Source organism: Parasteatoda tepidariorum, chromosome X1, assembly GCF_043381705.1.
Source record: "Parasteatoda tepidariorum isolate YZ-2023 chromosome X1, CAS_Ptep_4.0, whole genome shotgun sequence".
NCBI lineage: Eukaryota > Metazoa > Arthropoda > Arachnida > Araneae > Theridiidae > Parasteatoda > Parasteatoda tepidariorum.
The window spans coordinates 45,855,272-45,877,597 of NC_092214.1; the positions used below are offsets into that span (position 1 = coordinate 45,855,272).

The 22,326-nt window shown below is 28.1% G+C and overlaps 1 protein-coding gene across 1 annotated transcript in view; it reads right to left on the reverse strand.

Annotated features, from left to right (window-relative positions):
* Window positions 1-4,477: 4,477 nt before the first annotated feature.
* LOC107448567 (CD109 antigen) overlaps window positions 4,478-22,326 on the reverse strand; it is a 129,470-nt gene continuing 111,621 nt past the window's right edge. Inside the window, exons 27-33 of the mRNA XM_016063821.3 lie at window positions 16,790-16,967; window positions 16,446-16,675; window positions 15,423-15,584; window positions 9,819-10,015; window positions 8,039-8,213; window positions 7,845-7,950; window positions 4,478-5,198 (exon numbers count right to left, since the gene is read on the reverse strand). Of these exons, the coding sequence (XP_015919307.1) occupies window positions 5,008-5,198; window positions 7,845-7,950; window positions 8,039-8,213; window positions 9,819-10,015; window positions 15,423-15,584; window positions 16,446-16,675; window positions 16,790-16,967 (1,239 nt within the window). The 3' untranslated portion in view covers window positions 4,478-5,007. The remainder of the gene's footprint in view (window positions 5,199-7,844; window positions 7,951-8,038; window positions 8,214-9,818; window positions 10,016-15,422; window positions 15,585-16,445; window positions 16,676-16,789; window positions 16,968-22,326) is intronic.

Here is a 22,326-nt window from a genome sequence, read left to right on the forward strand (position 1 = left end):
TTAAAACCTTTTATTTACGTTTCTTAAATGTTCCATGAACATTTAAAAAAATTTAAAAGTTTCAAGTGCTATGAAGTACTTAATGAGCCATCAGATATGAAACTAATTTATTAAAGAACAAAGTCTAAACATTATTACACGAGCATTTAATTAGAGTAATGACTTTCTCATAATTTATTTTTCAATGAATAATCGAAAAGTATCTAATCAGTTTTCTCAATTCTACTCTTCAATTTTAAAATTTTAAATACAAATGGGTCTTGTGAACTATCTTTAGAAATGTTCAAAAATTTATTTATTTATTAAAAAAAAGAAAATTCTGAATACAATATTTAACATGCAAACTTACTTGATTGTCATCTTGATAAATGGTTCAATTGGCAAAATTATAAAAAAATCAATAAATTATTTAAGCAAATTAATCGAAATAGAAATGAAAACTTTTATAAAGAAAATAATGAAACAAGAATCATTTTTAACTTTCTCTTTTTTAAATGAGAAATAAAAGCAGGATATTATTTATTTACTGCAAGCACGTTTGCAACAAACTAAATCTGGGGGGGGGAATATATCCTACCGTGGTTTTAGGCTTTACAATTTAGAGGATAACCATAAATATTTCTTATTAGTAATAGTTTAAGTGAGATAAAAACACAAACTCTGATCAAACTCTGTTCCTTTCAATGCAGTTTTTTTTCGAGATTTTTTTTATTTGCATATGTTCTGCAATAGCAAGGTTGTATGTAGGGTTTAACTATTCTGAAAATCTAAAATTCATGCGCTTCTTTTTTTCAAAATTACTTTTCTGCAAGAACTGGATATCCTTCTAAATATTCAAAAAGGTCATTGAATATTTCATTAGCTTCCGAAAGCATTACAGTCTAAACGGAAAAAAAAAATGGATACAGTACTCCTGGTTCTTAAAACCTACCCATAAAAACATTTTAAATCTGACTAGCATTTTTTAAATCGTTAAAATGGTAATTTCCATTTTTTAATTTCTATTTCTGCTTCTTTTTGAAGTATTCATTCCTCTGGTAAAAAAATATCATAACTATTTTAGGAAAAAATTTTAGTGTTATAATAGCACTTGTTTTTTTTTTTTCAGAACAATCAGATATAATTAATTATATTTTTCTTCCAGTTTTGTACTCTGTTTATCCATTAAAGCAAGATGCTCGAAATGCCCAAACGTAGGTTTAGTAAATTTTCTCGTTATTTTTTTAAACAGAAAATTTATTAAAATGCATACCAATATCAAGCTAAAACCAAAATGTTATAATTTTTTTCATTAATTGATTTGTTTTAACTATCACATTTTTAAAAACAAAATAACCATGCCTTCATTATATTTAGTACGTGAAAAAAATTTACCACCCTGAATTACTTTTGATATAATGACCGAATCGTCACGTTCGATGACTCAATTTTAATGATTCGAGCTGATGACTTCAAATAAGCTTATTAATTAGTGCAGACGATATTTTAAGTTACGAAATCAGACTCAAAAACATATTTTCTCTGGATAATCTTGCGTTTTAAACTCTCTGAATAATTATAAATGTAAATTTCTTTTTTGCGCACAATATGAAACCTACCCATTTTGGACAATTATCTCTTTAATTTTTGATCAAATAAGCAATTTAAATTATTATTTTATTTAGTATTTTTTAATTTTAAGACACAAAAATTTTACATCATGTAAAACTACATATTTCTAAAAACTAATTTCAAATATCTTAAATGAAACAGTTGAATAGCTTCTAATTGAAAGGATAATTAATTAACTCTGGAAACTTAAAGTTCTGGATATGACCTTTAATTAAGATTAATGTTTTTTTTAATTTTTTGCTCTTAGGTAGTTATTCAATATTTCGCTTTCACTAATATGAAATTACTGTGCTGTTACCTATATATTCAAAAATTTGTCGGAATGTAAATTATATTCAATTAAATTTTATTTTAAACTGTTATTTTTAATGATTTTAAATAAAAAAAATAAAAAATGGCAAACATATTTTGAAAATTATTTTACGCATGAACGAGTTTGATTAAGTTTCTTGCGAAGTAATTTCATAAACGCGAATAACTATTTTGTAGTTCAACAAAGAAGCTCTTGAGATGCATAACTGAAAGAAAAAAAAAGTAAAAACCAATTAAGGGGCTTGGAGTTCAGATCTCATTCAAAATTAAATTGTTAACTCGGATGTTTCTTACTTTAATTTGATAACTATTCAGTTAACATAGTTTCGCTTAGATTATTTCATTTCATTTCATATTCTTTAAGTACGTAACTCTGAAAAAATAATTCTAACAAAAAAAAAACGTATTTGTTAGGAAGAGCCCTCTCAGAAATAAAACGATTCAACAGAATAAACGATTTTGACGATTCCACAGCCCTTGTGCTGTATTTCTTTAATTGTGAAAATCATTTCGTTACTAACTCACGTTATTTGCGGCAAAACGTAAACTCTCAATTATATGACGAAAATGTTTCCTCAACTCGGAACCTCATTACAGTGCATTATGGGAGATTGTTAACTAAAGTGATGACTAGACAATCGAAATTAGAATGACGAAAAGAAGGCCAGTCTCTATCCTGGTCAAGGATCGAGTGGACCTTATGCAGTAAAAGCCAGGTTCGAGTCCCTCTTCGGGTATGGATATAGTTTATTTCTCTGTTCTGTCTATCCCTCTTGCGTTGTCGGGGAAACGTTGATCTACCTATATGGTGTCCATGAAAAAGTGATCAATCCGTTATATACCATGAAGCACTATGAATGTCTCATGGTATTTTATTTTTTGACGAAAAAGAATGACGAAATATTTCTTTACTTTTCCCGAAATTCGTTTCTCTGAGGAGAAGAAGTGTGGATAATTATTTCTTCAATTTGACGAAATTTTTGCTCAAAAATGGTTTCATTAAAAACGAATAAAGTTTCGTGATATTTGAGTATCCAGTTTTTACAGTGAGAAATTTCTGCTGAAAATTATCAAGAATTCTGCTATGAAAACATTCAAATTATTTGTATTTAAGTTATTTATTTAATAATTTTACTGTACCTTCTAACAATGATTCATCAAAACTTCTGGTTTTCAAATTTATAGTTCTTATTATCAGCACTTTCATTAAAAATACTAGATTGAAAAGTAAATTTACCGGAAAAAAACTTATCTTCAGAACGTACTTTTCATTTGAGCATTTAATTGGCAATTTTAAGAGTTTAGTAACAATATATTTTACCAAATAGATAATAAACATCATGATAATAAACATTATAAACTGTTTATCATGCTTCATGGTATAGTTTCTTTAAAATGGCGGCACTGTGATAACAGGGCTTTGATGTAATTTTTAACTGAACCATCTAATTATTTCAATTTTGTTTCTTTTTTCCATTATAATTAAATTATTGTTTCTTCAATTCTAACAAAAGGAAAAGGGGCCTGAATGACTATTTCTAGTGTTTAATTGAAGCATGTTAAACATACTAGATTCTTGCAGAGAAAAAGAAGTTCAGATGAAATTACAGCAAGGTATGGTAATAATATTTTTGGTAAAAAAGAAGTAAAAAAACATAATTAAAGTAATGAAAACCAAAATATATAGTATTTAAACCATATATTTGGTAATTTTTTCGTCTCATACGGTAACAATTTTCCAATTTTTTTTTCGCAGTGTCCAATTTTTTTTTCGCACCTCTATTTTATGTAGTGGAATTAATGTACAATTTTACTCCGACATAGTGATGTCAAACTTTTGTCCAACAAGGAAATAGTACCAAAAGTGATGCAAACTTCTTGTATCAAGCAAAACTTCATTTTATAAATTTTGGGAATAGGTCAATTATTGAATTGGAATAGGTCAATTATTTTCAGGCCATTTCAATTATTCTCCTCTTCCAATTTTTTTTTTTTTTTTTGCATTTAACAGAAAGAAAGACATTGCTCACTGTTGTATCATCATATTTTTTCTGTAAGAAATTGTGATTTATCGTTCTATTTTTGCTGTATATTTTTATTAGGTTTTTTTAATACAATTTTAAAATACTTTTAAGTTTTTTTTTCTTCTTAATTTTTAAAATATGCATTTCTTTATTTTATCCCTTTCTTTTTCTTTCATGCAGTAAATATTTTTATTAGTGATTCTGAGAAACATCTGCTGCAGTATATAGACCAATTGGAAAATCCGGCTCTTTGCAAACTGCAGATGCCATTTGATGATTATTGCAGTGAGTTTTTAAGCGCATTGTGAGGTGTCATCAGCAGTTTCCAGAACAGAATTTTTCAATTAGCCTACAACATACAGTTAAGTTATTCGTGACATCTGTCAATTTTTACCATATTCCGGTAGTTTGAACCATATTTATTTTCTCAGTCTACATTTAAATAGTAAGTGATCATGTTTGAATTTTTGTTTATTCTTTCCTATCCATCTTTTGTAACAAAAGTGTTTTATTCGAAACAACACAAAACAAACAGTTTAATATAATTTATTATAAACTTAATGAAAAAGAGTACACACATTTGAAAATCTAATAATTATCAGTGAATTTTATTAATTTACTTAAATATTTGCAAAATTTTTGCAATCAGTAATTTAAATCCATGAAATCAATACAAGTTTTATTAAATCAACGCTAATACTTTAATTCATGCTTAACATATCATATCTAATAGATGATAAATTTTATTCATGAAATAATTATAAAAAATAAATTCTATCGAGGTTATAAGTTCAGCGCGATAATAAAAATGATTGTATTTACAAATGTTTATAATACAATTGTATCACAAAGTAAAAATGAACACAGGTAGTTTATGTGATGGAAATCAAACGTTAAACGTAGGAAATAATACAAAGTACTTAAACGTACCTCACTAAAATTAAATGCAGGTTATTTGTGACAACAAAATGAGTTATAACATTTCGTATTAGCGTATAAACACTCTCAAACAATAAATTCAATTAATAAAAAATATAAATTGATTAAATGAATTGGCATATTAGTAGGACAGCCTTTTGTTATTTATAATTATAACCAGTGAAGCTAATGTCAGTAATAATATCCATTGCATATTAATTCTTTCAGCAAAACTGAAGTAAGGACAATACGGACATTGATAGGAACCACAAACTTCACAAATGTTCAAAACAAATAAATCAAAGTCTTCATATATAGTCTCTTTGTACCTCTCTGGAAAAAAAAAATATGTAAGATTAATTTCAAATAGGAAACGTTGAAATACTACGGTAGTAAAATTCTCTAACAAAAGTTTATTAAAATATTAATTCGTCTCTAGAATCCAGCATTTAAACTTGATAAAATATCCAATATATCATGGTTCTCAACTTGGGATCAAAAATCTCTAATCATCGACGGAAAAGATAAGATTAAAAGTACCAAACATTGTTTCATCACTGAAGGAATCTAAAAGAAGGTGAAAGGTGTCATTAGAAATGCCTTCAAGTTTTATCTAGCAGGTTTTGGTGTTTTAATCCTCCAACTCCAAAATTTTAAGCTGAGTTAAATATTTATTTTTCCTCACATAAATATTATTCTGAGACTCCTCATTTGCATGCTTTTTTAGTTCCTTCAAAGATTTCAAAATTGTAAATTAAGTCTGGTGCTATAGCTAGGAAATATCTATGCAATGTATTGCCTCAGTGCTGGCTAATTATGCTAACGTTAATTTGTCTCCAGGTTTACAATTTTTAGATTTTTATATTCCTCTTTGTGTAATCGTAAGACTCCTTAGTTATCACACAACAAAGCATGGCGAACTTAATAGTTTTATTTTTATAATGCCTTACATAACAAAAGATTATTTTATCTAATTAATGGAGATCATAATAATACATTTGTTTGTCACGTCATGTTCATAATTCAATAATAATTCATGTCAAATGGAAATGTTTATTTAATGTTAGTTTAATGTTACGTAAGCACTATTGATGTTTGTTAAATTGAAGTAATAAAGTAAAAGAAACGTATTTTATCAATCATAATAATGAATCTTATAACAATTGTTTTCTTTAACTATTTGAATTCTATGTGCACTTTTAGAAGAAGTGAACGTATTAAAATAATATAACACTCTGTTTGAAATTTCTTCAAAAAGATAGTTAAAAAAACAATTTATTTCATTGTTATTTTATCATATTTTACCGAAACAGTAAAATAACCATAAAAAAGATGGTATTCAAACTGTTAACTGTGAGAAAAATTGTTTATTGATGGTTTTCAACCAATACGGTTGCACAACTAGAATTTTATACGTCCAACTAGGCCCCCATAGCCAAAGAGAATCGAGAGCACTTTTTTTCCAAAGCTGTAAGCTAATCCATGTGATAGGGATGACGAATTCAAGTTTTTGTTCTCCGTCATTAGATACATAACACAACAGCGGGTGCCTAATAGTCTTATAGCAATAAGTGTGTGATGATTACTTTGCAACTAGGTGCATGCTTTAACCGAGCATTGCAACTAGATACATGCATTGCAACAACTAGGTAGCATTGCAACTAGAACATTGCAACTAGGTACATGCTTTAGCCGAGAGGGCTAAGCTATCAATTTCATGACCGGAGTGAAAGGGTTTGAATCCTCACGTAGACACTATGATATTTTCTCCATTCCTGCAAAAAATGAGTAGTTTCCAGTGTCCTGCTTTTCTCAGTTGGTGACCCTGGGCAATTGGAATACAAAACTCTCGCTCACTCATAGATGACAACACCCCAGAGTTTAACACAAAAAGTCTATTTTCTCTATCTTTCACGATAGATGGCACTACCAGATAATCTAAGTAAACCACATTCCATGATTCGCTTGGCAAAACAAAGCTCAACCGAAGCCTAACTCTTATGTAAAATACCTAACGAAAAACCTAGCATAACCTAACTCCTATGTCCAGTTAGATATCATTTTCACAGTTTTGAAAACATACTATTTGTAAATGGTTACAAAACCGTATAGTTTGTTATTCGCTGTCTTTTAATCATATTAGTTGCAAGCGGTTTCAAACACTTAAAGGTAAAGAAAGCCGTAAGTTCTATGGTTAATTGAATGGACAAACTGCAGCCGATCTTTCTACCGTACTTTTAGAATGAAAATCCTAACATAAATGTACTAAGCTATATTTTATTAACTCTTAAACATAATAATTATTCCAATTCAAAAAAAGGCACTAACCTATAAAAATGTTACAAAAAGGATGCAACGGGGAAGTGTTTAAGGAGTTTTGCATTAAGCAGTACTTTCAAGTCTGATTGATACGCAGAATATCTCCGTATGTACCTTATCTACATAGTATTAGAACATATATTTGCCGCAAACCTCAATTGTTGCAAACCTCAATCAAAAATAATAAATGAAAAATTATGAATTGACCCAAAGTTTAATATCTGAGACAATAATAGCCCAGAACAACATTCAGTGGTGCTTGAAATAAAATTATCCTGAAACAACAATTCGATACTCTTGTTTCAGGCTAATTTTAGTTGTTTCCGTGAACTCCACAGTGCTTGAATTACATGATTGTATTATTTGCAATAATTTGTTATACGTCTTAATCTTGCGCTACATACAATTTCCAAGTAAATGCAATAAATAATTCCAATAAATCGTTAACGCTACCAAAGTTTTAAAATAGCAAGCTTATAAATTTATACTCTTAAATCGTATAATTATTTAAACTCATCGGAGTGTCAATAAATTAATTGATTGATTAATATAAAGCTATAGTGACTGAAACTATATAATACATTCTTGTTGCAATTAAATGTGTAGTTAAAATTTCTCCATAGTTACTTATTTATTTAAAAAAAAAAAGAACATGATTACCTGGGGTATAATAATCATACACCTTAGCTTTGAGATATCTTGTTAAATTTGCCACAGGATACCATCTTTGGACAGTAAAATTAACACACAACCATGATGTATCTAACTGTAAAGCAAATTATTTTCTTTTCATTAATGACCAGCAAAAAAATAATAATTGAAAGTTATACACATTATTTCCATGAATATCTTACGTAATCAAACATGAAGACAGCAGATTTTGGGTAAACCCGACCTCTTTTGAGTCTTGGCACTTTTCTGCTAAAGACGTAAGTGTCCATATCTGGTTTATGGATTAAATAACCTGTGGGTAATGCAATTTCCATCACAGCAACACCACTTGTTTCACTTTCCTTTGTATATGTCCATCTACACAAGTAAAAGAAAGATTTATTATGGATTTTAATTGGGTAAGTTTCAGAGTTTATTACATTTTTAACAACTTCCGGACACAGAACGTCAAAGATAATATTTAACCATCACATGGAAATCAAATCTATTCGAATAAGGAAGCTTTAGACTGATACCAAATTAAAATCGTAATAGGAGAAGAAAGGCAATGTCAATTCATAATGAAATAAAAATCACTTTTGTTTATTTTTATTGAATTATAAAAAAAGATATATTTTAAGAAATTAAAGCAATATTTCTCAGAATTTTACTTAGAAAAATAAAAGCAAAACAAAAGAAGAAAAATGTACTTATTTTTTGTTTCAATGGGTAAATATTAAGTATTTATTGCAAATTTAATATTTCGGAACATTTTTTACTTTGTCTGCGTAGAAAAGAAATAAAAATATCTCCATAAAAGGTACGGTAGACCAACGTGAAAATATTGGGAACTTTAGTATTTTCATATAATCTTGTATTTATTATATTAATTTATATTTTTCATGTAATCTGGCATATTTATTTAACCTTTTAACTATTCCCCCCTTAAATTATATAAAGAATTACGTATGCCGTAATGCAAACAGTTAAAGGTTAAACATAAAAGGAAATGTGGAACTTGAAAGTCAATAAATAGGTTATATGTCAAAATTTTCCACTATTTATATATATATTTTCTTTCCAAGAAAGAAAATTTAAAAAAAATTTTTAGAATTTATACTGTTTTGAAAACAGTTAAATAGTAAATCATCTACGAGAAAGAAGACTCTTCGCAAATTATGCTATTAGTAGCTATGAAAATGAAAAAAAAAAATTAAACACAACTTAAATAATTACATTTTAATTTTTTAATTTAGAGTGGTAGACTATAGTCTCAGTAAAGAATATAATGAGCCCCTTTTTTCTAAATTTTCAATATAACTTTTGGTTTAAGAATCACATGTAATCACACCCAGCAAAAATTGACGATGAAGATTTGTTATTGATATTCAAACTCTTTTTTGAACTGATATTCAAAAATCAATTTTTCTCCAAAAACTTTAAATGTTCAAAATATGACCAGCGTGCTATACATTTTTTCTCTTTTTGGTAAAAATAATAATTCATAGACCGTCAAATTTTACTAATAACAAAAACTTATATGAATTCAGTATGTTATTTTATAGTATATTTTATTATAAGAGGACATAATATGCACTATAAACTATTTTATGGTATATATTATAGAACATTATAAATGTATTTACTTAGTTGGAATTTTTTAATAAAAAAATATTACTCATTATTAAAAAATATAATAATGATGTACTTAACTTGCAATGATATTATGATATTTAAAAAAAAAGCATTTATAAAGGATTTTTTTTAATCTTGCAAAAGAACCAATATTAATCGCTAACAGAAGTTTCATGAGTACAAATAATTTTGATAAATTTAATATTTATGGTAACAATAAATATTTACTTATGACAATGATTAATATTTCGTTTAATCAGTTCGCTAAAAAGGTTTTCTGTATTTTAATAAACAATATTTTTTTATAAACTCAATTAAATAATAAAGATAATGACTCTTAGCACATACTTAGCACAGCTCTCAATATTCATGTGAGATTTATTTCTTCCATGGTAATATCCCTTCACCGTCAAATCAAATGAAGGTACAGGTGGCTGAATTAGAAGAAAATCCCTATCAACATTGTATCCAACATCCAGCTGAAGGACTGATAACCCAGATCCTTTAGCTATTATTTCAGCATGACCCCAAACTCTAGGAGCTACCTAAAATACAAGAAAAAAAAGCTGTATTACTATCTTGAAAGACTACGCGTCTTATTTCCTTAAGAGAATTATACGTTGAAATGTTGAGATTTTTAATCCAAATCAGTGTTCAACAGAGTAGAAAAAAAAAGTTTTGGTATGTCGTTAATGAAATTTTATCTCCCTATTTTTTAAGTTTAGCAAAAATGCACAGGATTTGTCTTACAATAAGGCACACCAAGTATCACAATAAAGTGTGAATATTTTTAATGTGTTTTTTTTTTTTAAATTTTTGCTAAAGCTAAAAATCTTAGTAATACTTTTTAAGAAAAGTTGATAGTTTCTTTCAAACGTTTTAATGAACCTTTAAATGTTTCGTATTCTTTCATTTGAATTTCTTTTTATAATAGACTATAAAAACTCATAAAATAAGATCTTGTCAGTTTATTATATTACAAAGCAACTTCAGAAGAAATATTTACGTTCTGAGAAAGAAGTTTAGTATTTTAAAATCAATTTTTAGTGCTTTAAAAAGATTTTTTTAACTCAGCATTAATTTTTAATATTTTGTAATTTTTGAATATTTTTGAATATTTATACGATAATTGGGTATCGGCTGAAATCTATTCATGTTTAAGACTAATAGACGCATACACTATTAAAATTTTTATTCTAAAATCGTTGGAAAATAACCAGGAGCAGTCTGTCCAACCAATTATCCATAAAGTTTACAGAAAAGAACATTTTCAACCTTTACAGTTTTGGAACCGTTTGATTAAAAAACCATGAATACAAAATTATACGGTTTCAACCATTTACGACTAGCAGGGTTTCAAAACCATTAAAAAAATTTAACTGGATATTGGAGATAGTTTAGCAGCTTTATGATGCGGCCATCTATGCGTAGATGAGAGTATCATATTCTAATAACCCAGGGTCACAAATTGGAGAGTGCATGACACTGGAAGCTCTTCATCTGTTGAAGGGAATGATTAGCGAATGAAGATTAGAGCTCTTGGCTATTATAAATATATACCCATTAGCAGGAAACTGAGTGGTTTTCTTAGGTGGGTCTAGTTGGTACGATAAAATTCTGGTTATTTAACCGTATTATGTGATAGCAGTTAATAAGCGGGTTTTTTTCACAATTAAGAGTTTGAATACTACCTTGTTCATGGTTATTTGACTCTTTTGCTTGAATATGATAAATTAACAATAAAATAAAGTGTTATCTAACCATTTTTCCAAGAAATTTGTAACATTGTATGGTTTGAAATATTACAACTTACAATCCTGGACTTGAAATCTTTTTTGTTTGATTATGGTAAATTGTCAATTAAATATATTGCAATTTAATCATTTCCTTTAAGAAATTTATAACAGTGTATAATTTGAAATATTCTAACTTACAAGTATAGTTTTTTTTTAAAAAAAGAATAATGTAATATACTTAAACAAATGTATGCAGGCTGGAAAAAGCACTCAATTTAAAGCACGATCATTTCCCGTGTGCTTGGCTAAGCGTGGATTCCGGATACGAATTACCATCGACAAGTGTACTTACCAATGACCAGTGGAATAAATTCTAAGTCTTTTGGTCACTATTGACCAAAGGGAATTTTGATTAAATATCCCGAAACTCCTGGAACAAACCAGCTGACTCAATAACAGAAAATAAACATTCATGCTGCTATGGCAATAAGATGGCTATTTGCGACAAGAGTTGATGATAAAATAATGAATTTTGGTTTAGTAACAATAAGTTCCCACGATATTGAAATATTAAGTACCGAATTCTTGTGTATATAGGTGCATATAATATATATATGTATATATATATATATATATATATATATACATATATATATTATATGCACCTATATACACAAGAATTCGGTACTTAATATTTCAATATCGTGGGAACTTATTGTTACTAAACCAAAATNTATATATATATATATATGTACTAAGAATTGTTATTTTTATATTGATTCATTAATTAAACTGGTTGCATTATTGTTTAGATTGTTGTTTCCCAACTAGTGGTTCGGAAATAACCTGTTAAAATTTTAACAATAGTTAATGATCCAAATCTTTACTTTAATACATTAATTTATTATAAATAGTTTTAATAATAATCAAACTCTTTTTAAAATTATAAAAAAAATAGCATTACCAGATAATAAAAATAGCATTACCTTTTTCTCTAAACTGTTTCCTTAGTTAATTTTATTTCATCCTCGGCGTTTAACAGCTAATCCACATAGATTTTGTGACTATATCAAAATTGAATCCCGTAGCTTTACAAATTTGAATCTGACCCAGAAGACAAGGCAAGTCCTTGATTAAGCATTGACAATTCCGTCTATTTGGAGAACTTTTCAAAGGAAACTAACCGGAATTCACATTAATTTAAGAGAAAAATCATACACACCACCAATGCCTTGTCCACCATCAAAAGTTTATGATCCGCCTACCACTAAGCTATTGGAGGGATTTAAACATAGGCACAATTAAATTGCTTAGTAAAAACGGCGCCAAGAAACATTCCAGAAAAGCGCAACATTTTGAATTCAGACCGACGTTGTGGCTGGCTGCGATCAGAGTTTAATTTTCTTCTATAAGGTCTTTAATAGTTTTCTTAAGATAAATGTGTTTTCTAAACAAATCATATGTATTTTGCTATAATTTCTAAAGCTGTTGTTACTACACTGTGTGAACTGAGATTTAGTATTCCTTTAAATATGGGGTGGAACAAGTATAGTTATTATAACAAGTATAGTTATTTTTGCGATACAGCACAGTAAAGTTGCCTAATTCGTACCACTTTTAGTATTTTAACTTTTTACTTTTCATAAATCACTGACAATAAAATTTGAAACATTTTAATAATAGAATGCAATTCCTCAGCTACCTGGATTATTTTTGGTAGTAATATTTGTGCAGTATGTAATGAAGATTACTTTGCTTTTTCGAAAGGTTTGAAAGTGGTGTGATTTAGGAAACCGATTGTCCAATGCTTATCATCTGATCCCTAAATCGTACTAACCTCAAAAATATTTAGTGATTATGATTAGGTGATTTGGTAGACCACTCAAACTAGTTAAATAGTTACATTTTTGAAAACTCAAAACAGTTAAATTTTTGAACTGCTGCAAGTACATCAACGGTATTATAACCCTATAAAACGTTAATGCAATATGATGTTACGTGCCTCTAAGTTCAAGCTTAGCTTTTATAAATGCTGCTTGTTAAAACTAAATCTTTTTTTAAATTTATAATCAACTTTCTTCTTCTTAGATTTTTGAAATGGGAAATTGGTTAGATTGAAGCCTTCAACATAGAAGGTACGGAGACAGATCGGTCTATTAACTCACATTGCTAACTTATAATTTCTAAAATATTACTTGACTATTCAGAAGGCTCATCACTTAGATGTTTTTGTCCGTTTTTACTTAAATAAGGAAAATTAATCTTAACATAAGAATATTAAATCAAATTTAATTTTTGAAATAATTTCTTTTCTTTCCGATAGATTTAAGTATAAAATCAGGGAGAAAAAAACTGTCTGCTGAAAAACTGCTTTAAAAAAAAAAGACTTTAATTAAAGACTGACGCATCAGAATAAATCCTTTTAAACTGAGTTCGCAATTGTTGTAATCACATTATAAACCTCACTTACGAAGTAAGAAATTTAGTATTGGGTAAAAGTTAGTTCAAAAATAGTTGTCAGACACTTTTTGGAAGTTTGAATGTAATGAGTTAAAATGGCTTGAAAATCGACCTGTTCAGTAGTTGAGATTGATACGTTGCTTTTAAATCGTACCCCGATGAAACTACAGAACGCTTTAAAAGAGTTATTCCAAGCCTCAAACAATAATTTTCTGGCAAAGAAAGAGTAGTGCATAATAAAATAAGTTACTGAACAATTATGTAATGTCTGTAATAATGTGTACATTACTTTAGTTCTGCTCTATCTTTATGCAGGATGCGAAAAAATTATATTGAAAACTTGCAATTTGCTTAAATAAAACTTAACGAAAGTACATAGCAACTTGTGTTTTCTGAATAGATCTCAACGTCCAAAAAAGGGCTCTTAACAGCGCTGACAGCACAGAAAAAATAATGAGATGAATTTAAGCTAGGCTTAACAAAACAGAAGTAGATAGAAATTAAATATCATAAAAAAATAATACAATTGGCAGATTTATGTAAATCGTTTTCTGATAACATAATTATCTTTATGACACAACTAAAAACATGCATGTATTTTATTACATTTAACTTCTGTTTCTGTAGAATTTGCAGCAGCAACCGTTGTCATCTGAAGGTTTCCAAACTTGCTCCAAAATTGGCAAAAATCATTCTTGAATGGAGTAAATGAAACTGAAAACTTCTCAGTTATTGGTGTTTAGATTCAACTACATTCTTTAACAGAGTAGATGAACGCTCTATTCACTATTATCTTGAAATGAAGTATTTATTCACATATTTTTGGATCGATTTTTGGATTGGCATTGTACCATAGTTTTTACTGTGTAACTTCATTTGAAACCTTCTTTCATTTCATCAATTATATCTTTTATGGTCATTTCATCAACATCAGTTCCTCTTTTTCGGAAAGTGAATATAAAGAGCAAGATTTTCATGAACGTTTTTCGTTATTTCATAATCAATTACTTTGAAAATTGAAACGCTAAAAAGATGTTTTTAAGATGTCATAATTATTATCATCATAATAATTATGCTTTGTATTTTTGAAAACCTGCATGCTTTCCTGTTTGTCCTACACTGTAAAGAATTTTGGATCAAATTTCGGTATAAAGTACCAACATTTTTAATGCATCATTCATAAAATTTACTTTTGTTATAAAATGCCACAATTTTTACAGTAATATCTATTAGATTGGAGGGATTCAGTGATTTTACTGTCATTATTACTGAAAAAATTACGGTGTATCAGATCTTTTGCTCTGTAACACTCCTAGTAAAAATGGATTATATGTTAAAAATTCCTGCACCCTGAGTTCCGGTACTTTTTACCGTGATTGAATTTTTTACAGTGTATGAGGTTTCATACCGCCTGTAAGTCAAATTAAGAACAAATCCTACAATGTGCATTGTTGAAACCTCAAACATGTTGCGTAAATTTAGCAACTGAAAATAGATATTCCTCTGAGAAATATAAATTATATTTATCATTTTCCAATATGAACAAAAATTTGCAAAATAATATGTTTATGTATTTATTTGATTTCATTGTAACACTCGCACATTTTTAATGCGAATTATAAAATTATGTAAAAGATTATTTTTATGCCATAATATTTAAAGCACTCATGGAAGTCTTTATAATTTAATATAATTTACGACGAGCGTTATAACTTACAAACGCAAAATACATGTTTTATAAATTTTTTATACTTACTTCTATTCTTCTTGATTCAGCAAGATTGTCAACCATTATAGACATTTGATGAATTTTTCCAGCATTTGAACTTGATTCTACGGAAACTTTCATACTCGTAATGTCTCGAACATGTGTTCTGAATGAATATTCTATCAAAGCTTCAGTTGCAACTATAGTATCCTATTAAAAAGGCATAAATATCATTACACTATCAGAAAAATTGGCTCACTATTGAACGTTAATATTGGTATCTTAAACCATATTACATTGTTGGAATTTTCATTCCAAAATTACAGTAAAATAACCGGCAGCATTCTGTGTATCCGATTAACCGAGAAATTTACGGTGAAGAATACTTTTTACTTTTACGGTCTAGAAACCATAATACAAAGCAAGACGATTTTTATAAAACTTTACAGCTAGCATGGTTCTAAAATCGTAAAGAAGACAAATGTGCTAATTTTACAGATGATGCACTCAGAGTGCCAATACTTCTTATAGTAATTGATTATTAATTTTTACAGTGTACTTTTTAATTACATTATTACACGCTTTTTTTACTTTTAAGTAATTTAATTTTATTATATAAGTAAAATATTTCTGGATTACAGACATACGAAGTTTCTTTTTTGGTATGTAATTAAAAAAGGGCTACTTATTTTTGAAAAAAAACTGCAGTTTTTAAAAAGTAATATTTATATATAAAATTCGCTTTTTCTTACCTTTTTATAATTCTCAAGACATGAATGACTTTACAAAAATATAATTTTGGCTGTCTTATTTTTATTCAAACATTTAAATCCTAAATTAAAACAATTTCAAGGCGATAAACATTCAAAAAATTGGTTTTATTTAGCATGCTCTAACCCCTCTATTTATTATTCACAACTTTTTGTAATGAGTAGCTAAATAATCTTCACAACTAAATGAATTAATTCTTCCAAACTAAAAAACTAAAAAGAAGTAACTTAAAACGACTTCAGGATTTAACTTTTTTTTTAAATGTAAATATTTACTTTAAATTAACTTTTAAACACAAACCTGCGATGAAATGAAACCCTCATCTGTCGTCCTCATAGTATTAAGCCATTTCACTATTTGATCTGTAATAATGCCATTATATCTGACATACACCAACAAGGCATAAGCTGTAGCCTCTACAGCTACGGAATCATATTTACTCGGAAGACGAGGAAGAATAAAGGGTCTTTGATTTTGGTAAAGAATTTCAGATGAAACGATATCATCGGGACTCCAATAAACCATTCCCTCTAAAATAAAAACAAATAAATAAGTAAAAAAATATTTCGAAAATTGTTGATAAAATGGAAAAGTCAATTTTGGCAATTTTTTGTTTAATACAGAAAACATAGTTTAAAGTAAACCTTTCTCTCTTTTCAATCTATCCAACTTATTAAATCCAATTTCAGATTCTACACTACCAGCTTCTAATAGAGCATAAGTAACTATGGCAACTTGATAAGGATCATCGAGTTGTGGTAATCTTCTTTCCAAGTATCGAACAGCTGAATTCTTTGCGTTGGATATGTCTACCCTAATGTCCTAAATACAAATAAATCAAATTCATTATTATTTTTAAACAAGTTTACCTTAAATATATCAATATGAGAAATTGGTGAACACTGAGTATGAGTTTTAATTTCACACTATTTTATTTTTGAATTATATAATAAATATAAAATTTCATCAGGTTTTGAAAAGCGGAATAAAAGAGGTATACTAGATGTATAAAGTAATTCATTAATATAATTGAATATTTTGTCTTTGAAATGTCTACACGGATAACCTAAACATGTAGCAAATAAACTTCAATTTAATAAAATTTCATGAGGTTTAAAAGAGAGGGGTGCAAAAAAAGATATACAAAATGTATAAAGCATTTTATTAATATAAATGATAACTTCGCATTTGAAATCTGTACACTGATAACCTGAAAACGTGCAGTAAATATAGTAATCATTTAACAAATTTCATCAGGTTTAGAGAAAAGTCGAGTAAAAGAAGGATATAAAATGTATACATTAATAAAAATGAATACTTTGCCTTTGAAATGTCTACACAGATATTCTGAAAACATGTAGCAAATAAATTTCAATTTGATTATATTTCATCAGGTTAGGAATAAGTGAAGTAGAAGAATACGAGATGAATAAAGCAATTTATTAATATAATTGAATATTTTGCCTTTGAAATGTCTACACGGATACCCTACTGTTTGTCTACGATAGGTACTCTGTCCGCCACAAAGTCTGCGGCAGTCTGGTGCTATGGAAACAAGAAGAGAGCATTTTAGGGAGGGTGGCTTCGATGAAGAGGTCTCCTTTTCTTTCGCCTTCGATGATAGCTTGTATGGGGAGTTTACCAGATTGGCTGACTCAGCCACCAGTAGGAGACTTATTTAATCTGATTCAAGAACTTTTTTAAGATTCGCATGAATATTTCTTTCTTACTTAAAATAATTCTCTCGATTCAATCAGTTGTTATTTTTTAAATACAAAGGAAAAAAAGTGAACAAATTCTGACATTAAGGGTAGTACAGGTTTTTTTAATATTACTTTTTAATTTTACGATATTTATTATGAATGTTCATTGATTGTTAGATGGTTTAATTTCTAAACTTGCACATTTTTTAAAGCAGTTAATTTCTTTTATTACTTGAATTTTCTGGAAAAAGTGAAGAGCTTAAACTTAATAACTCTGATTTTAAAAGGAGATAAAACTTTTGCTGAAAATAAAAATAGTTCACGTTATCTGTGCCGGAGAAATATTAAATATCTTTGTTTTGATTATTAATTTTTAAATATTTTATTTTTTTTTTTTTTTGAAACTGAAAGCAAGTGACCGCAACTAGGATGAAATCTAAAACTATCAACGATGATTTTTATCAGCACCCATCAAACCATCTGAAATTATCTGAAGTTTTTTTTGCTTAAATTACGTTTTCTTATTCATATTTTATTGTAACCTGTACAGTTTTTTTTCACTATTTATTAAAAACAGTTTTTATTAGCAAATTTATTTTTTTCTTAATAACCAATTTACTATGTATGATAAATTTATAGATGAGTTATTTATTAATAAAACATTGAGCTGCTTTAAACAATTTTATACAATTTCCATACATATTCCATACATACATATAAATTTTTTAAATTTTTTTTCTAAAACAGAAGCTTTTGAAAAAGAGAAAAGATAAAAAAAAAGGAATCACACGCTCTAAACGATGTTTCAGGCGCGAATGCTCATTTCTCTTAACTCTAGGGCTAATACAATAGATCGAAGAAAGAAGTCTCCTTTTCTCCCACCGAAACCAGTCTTAAAGAGGGACCCCGCACCCCTACTTGAAATAATCATACCTCGTTACCATAGTCCCCGCCACCCCTCCAGACGAATGGCGGACAGAGTACCTATCGTAGACAAACAGTAGCAACCTGTAGTAAATAAATTTTAATTTAATAAAATTTCGTGAGATTTAAGGGAAAGAAGTGCGAAAAGAGGTATACTAAATTCATAGAGCAATTCATTAATATAATTGAATACTTCGCATTTGAAATGTCTACTCATATACTCTAAAGACATACAGCAAAAAAATTTCAACTTATAAAATTTCATCAGGTTTTGAGAAAAGGGAAGTAAAACGAGGTATACATGATGCATAAAGCAATTTATTAATTTTGTTGAATAATTTGCATTTAAAATGTGTACACGGATATTCTTAAAACTTGAATTAAATAATTTTGAGCATATAAACCTTGCGAAATATATCAATGTGATAAATAATAAGACACTGATTTTTAATTTTAATTTTACACTATCCCATTTCTTACAGTAGAATAAAAAAAGTGTTTTATCAGATTTATAGAAAAGTGCAGTTACAAGACGTATATAAAATTTATGCAGTATTTTTACTTATATTTTTATTTATTTTTTTCATTAATTACTGCTTATGAAATAAAATAAAAATCTTTGCCTTGCTTAATGTTCTGATTTTCATTAATAAAAGATGAAGAATATGTTTTCATTTACATAAATAAGCTATTAAATATATTTCATTCACATAAATCCAGCTATGTCAGCATGTAGAGATACACTTAATACTACTACAATTAAATTTAAAAATCAAAAGTGAATTGAGAAAAAATGTTTTGCAAATAAAACTTATTCTAAACATTTTGATTTCAAAGTAATTTCTTTTGACTTCATGTTTCGAATTTTAAACTGGGTAGAATTCATTAAATTAGTTTCTTTTAATTTAATTGGTTCTTGTTTTCATTCTGAATTGAGGAAGAACAATACTGTGGTAAGTAAAAAAATCGATTTTTTTTTCATTATTTTAGTTTAAAGGTAATCATTTCTTGAAATAGACATTTTAGCTTTAAATAGACTTCTGAGAACTATAAAATGGTTTTATCGTAGCAAGATTTTTATGGTACTATGATTTATTCGTTAATTTAAACCTTATATATTATCCAATTTGAAGAATAATATTACTGGTGAAAGTTAAATTGATATTTTTTCCTTATTTTAAGTTCGCAATTAATAATTTCCAGGCATAGGCTTTTCTTCAAATAGTTTTCTAAGAACTTTACACAAATATATCTCGCAATAAAATTCTGATGATAGTTATGACAGTTTATCCGTCAATTTAAAACATATTGCTTTTTTTTTAATCTTTTTGGCAAAGAATGATAAAATAGGGAAAAAATAGCATGTGATTTTCGCTATTTCAGGCTTAAAATTATGATTTTGAGGAATACACCTTTTGCTTAAAGTAGACCTTTATTAACTTTAGTTTTTCTCGTAACAAAATTTTTTATTATGACTCATGATGGTTTATTCTCAGATATAAATTGATCATTTTAAACAATATTTACATATTTACTTTTGAAAAGAAGGCATATATTACAAAACGATTGATTAAAATTTTTAATCAACCAAATAATTTTTACTGATACCAAAACACGTTATTTATTGGCTGAGAATAATAAGTGCAAAATTTAAAGAGAATCGCAGTATGATAGGCATATGTGAAAAAATCTATACACCGTCTCAATTTCTATTCGACATGCTAGGTGGCAACACATAGTCAAACATAGAAGAACGAGTTGCAAATACGCATACCAATGGAATAAAGTCGCAAAAGAAAGCAATAGTTCAATCTAGGCACCATGAAACTACAGAAAAAGGTAATTTTCATTTTTTTTTATTAAATTGCAATGAAATTCGGCAATGAAAATTGATGGCAGAGTTTTGGATGTTCAAAGCATTACGTGGGGATTGTGTCTACATGTTTGTCAGTAATCACAAGTTTTAATACGGTTTTATAACGTAGAACATTCAAAAATACTGTTTGGGGGAAAAAAGCATTCGTCCATTGGACAAGGTGTCATTTCAGTCTTACCTAAAGAAAGATTCTATGACAGATATTACAGCGTGACCCATCTGCATGACAAAGGAAAAGAATGACGTCGCTGGAGCAATAGAAATCCTTGGTATTCTTGAGAAAGAGCGCGAAAATCTTTTGATAAAAATTAAAAACACTAGATTTGTGTACTCGAAGTATGGGTTTTTAAAATTATCTTAATTTTGCTGAAGCGACAATATCATACACGAGATCAAGAAAAATGAGACTTATAATGACAGTTTTTACCTCATCTTTTTACCACCATTACGTCTTGTTATGTTGAAAAAACAAAAGCAGAATGTTTAACAAAAGATCCAAGCTTTTAGTGTGGGTACCTAGATGGTATATATGTGTTTTGGTCTCCTGGACCAGACATTCACAAATTAAAATTTCATAAACAAAACTTCTCATCCTCTTTATAGTACAATGTGGGTGAAAGTAAAGTGCCAATCAATATTTTTTCTGACTCCGAGCTTATGTCAAAGATACCCATTTGGTATACATGCGTTTTAATTCCCTGGAACAAGCATTGAGAGTTTAAAATTTTATAAGCAAAGACTTCTTATTAGCACAATATATGGACGAAAGTCAAGTGATAATTAATGTTTTTTTCTGATACCGAGAAAAGTCTACCTCTTTTCAGATGAAAACTCGAAGAAAAGTGGATATAGAGTTAAATCTGTAATACACTGTAAAAATCAATTGTAAATTCTACAAAAAAACCCATATTTTTCTCATAAAAGGAACCGTTTATAGAAAAATACTTTTTTTTTCTGTTTTATTGGCGCACTGTAAAAAATTCCCATTCTTTTTGCAGTCTTTCTCTGCATATCTGATGATTTTTAGCTGTTTTGTTGATAAATAAGTTTTCCTCTTTTTCTTAATCCTTTCAGTTCAAATTCCAGTTTTTGCGATGTTTCCATCAAATTTCAGTTTGCCTTATTTTCTCTTACTGATATTCTTACTTATTATATTTTCTCTTAATGATCACAATGCTGATGTAGTTATTTCTTAGAATTTTTCGTTAAAAAAGCGAAATTTGTTAGTTAAAATAACGGAGTTTGTTTGTTAAAATAACAGTAGGGGAGAGTGGGGTCAATTGTAACAGGGTGCGATTGTAACAGAGTAAAAATTTCGAGTGTCGGATTCTAGACTTGATTCCTAGGTGGCGCACAAGGTGTATTTAATAAATCTACATGTACACCCCTGCTGGCAACCATTTTTATGTACTTTTGAAAGAGTTACATCACAAAAGATATTTTCACGCTACGCAAGTACTTTTTTTGGTATTAGAATATTATATTGTAACAAAGTAATTTTGTTTAAACAAATAAAAATTATTAACCGAATATGTAAGTGGACACCTTAATTAACATTTCAAAAAAATATTAGTTTTGTTAATTAACTAGCATTGTTTTTAACAAATGAAGCTGAAATGGCGTCTTGGGGACGATTGTAACAATAAGTAAAGGGACGATTGTAACAGCTGAAAATAAA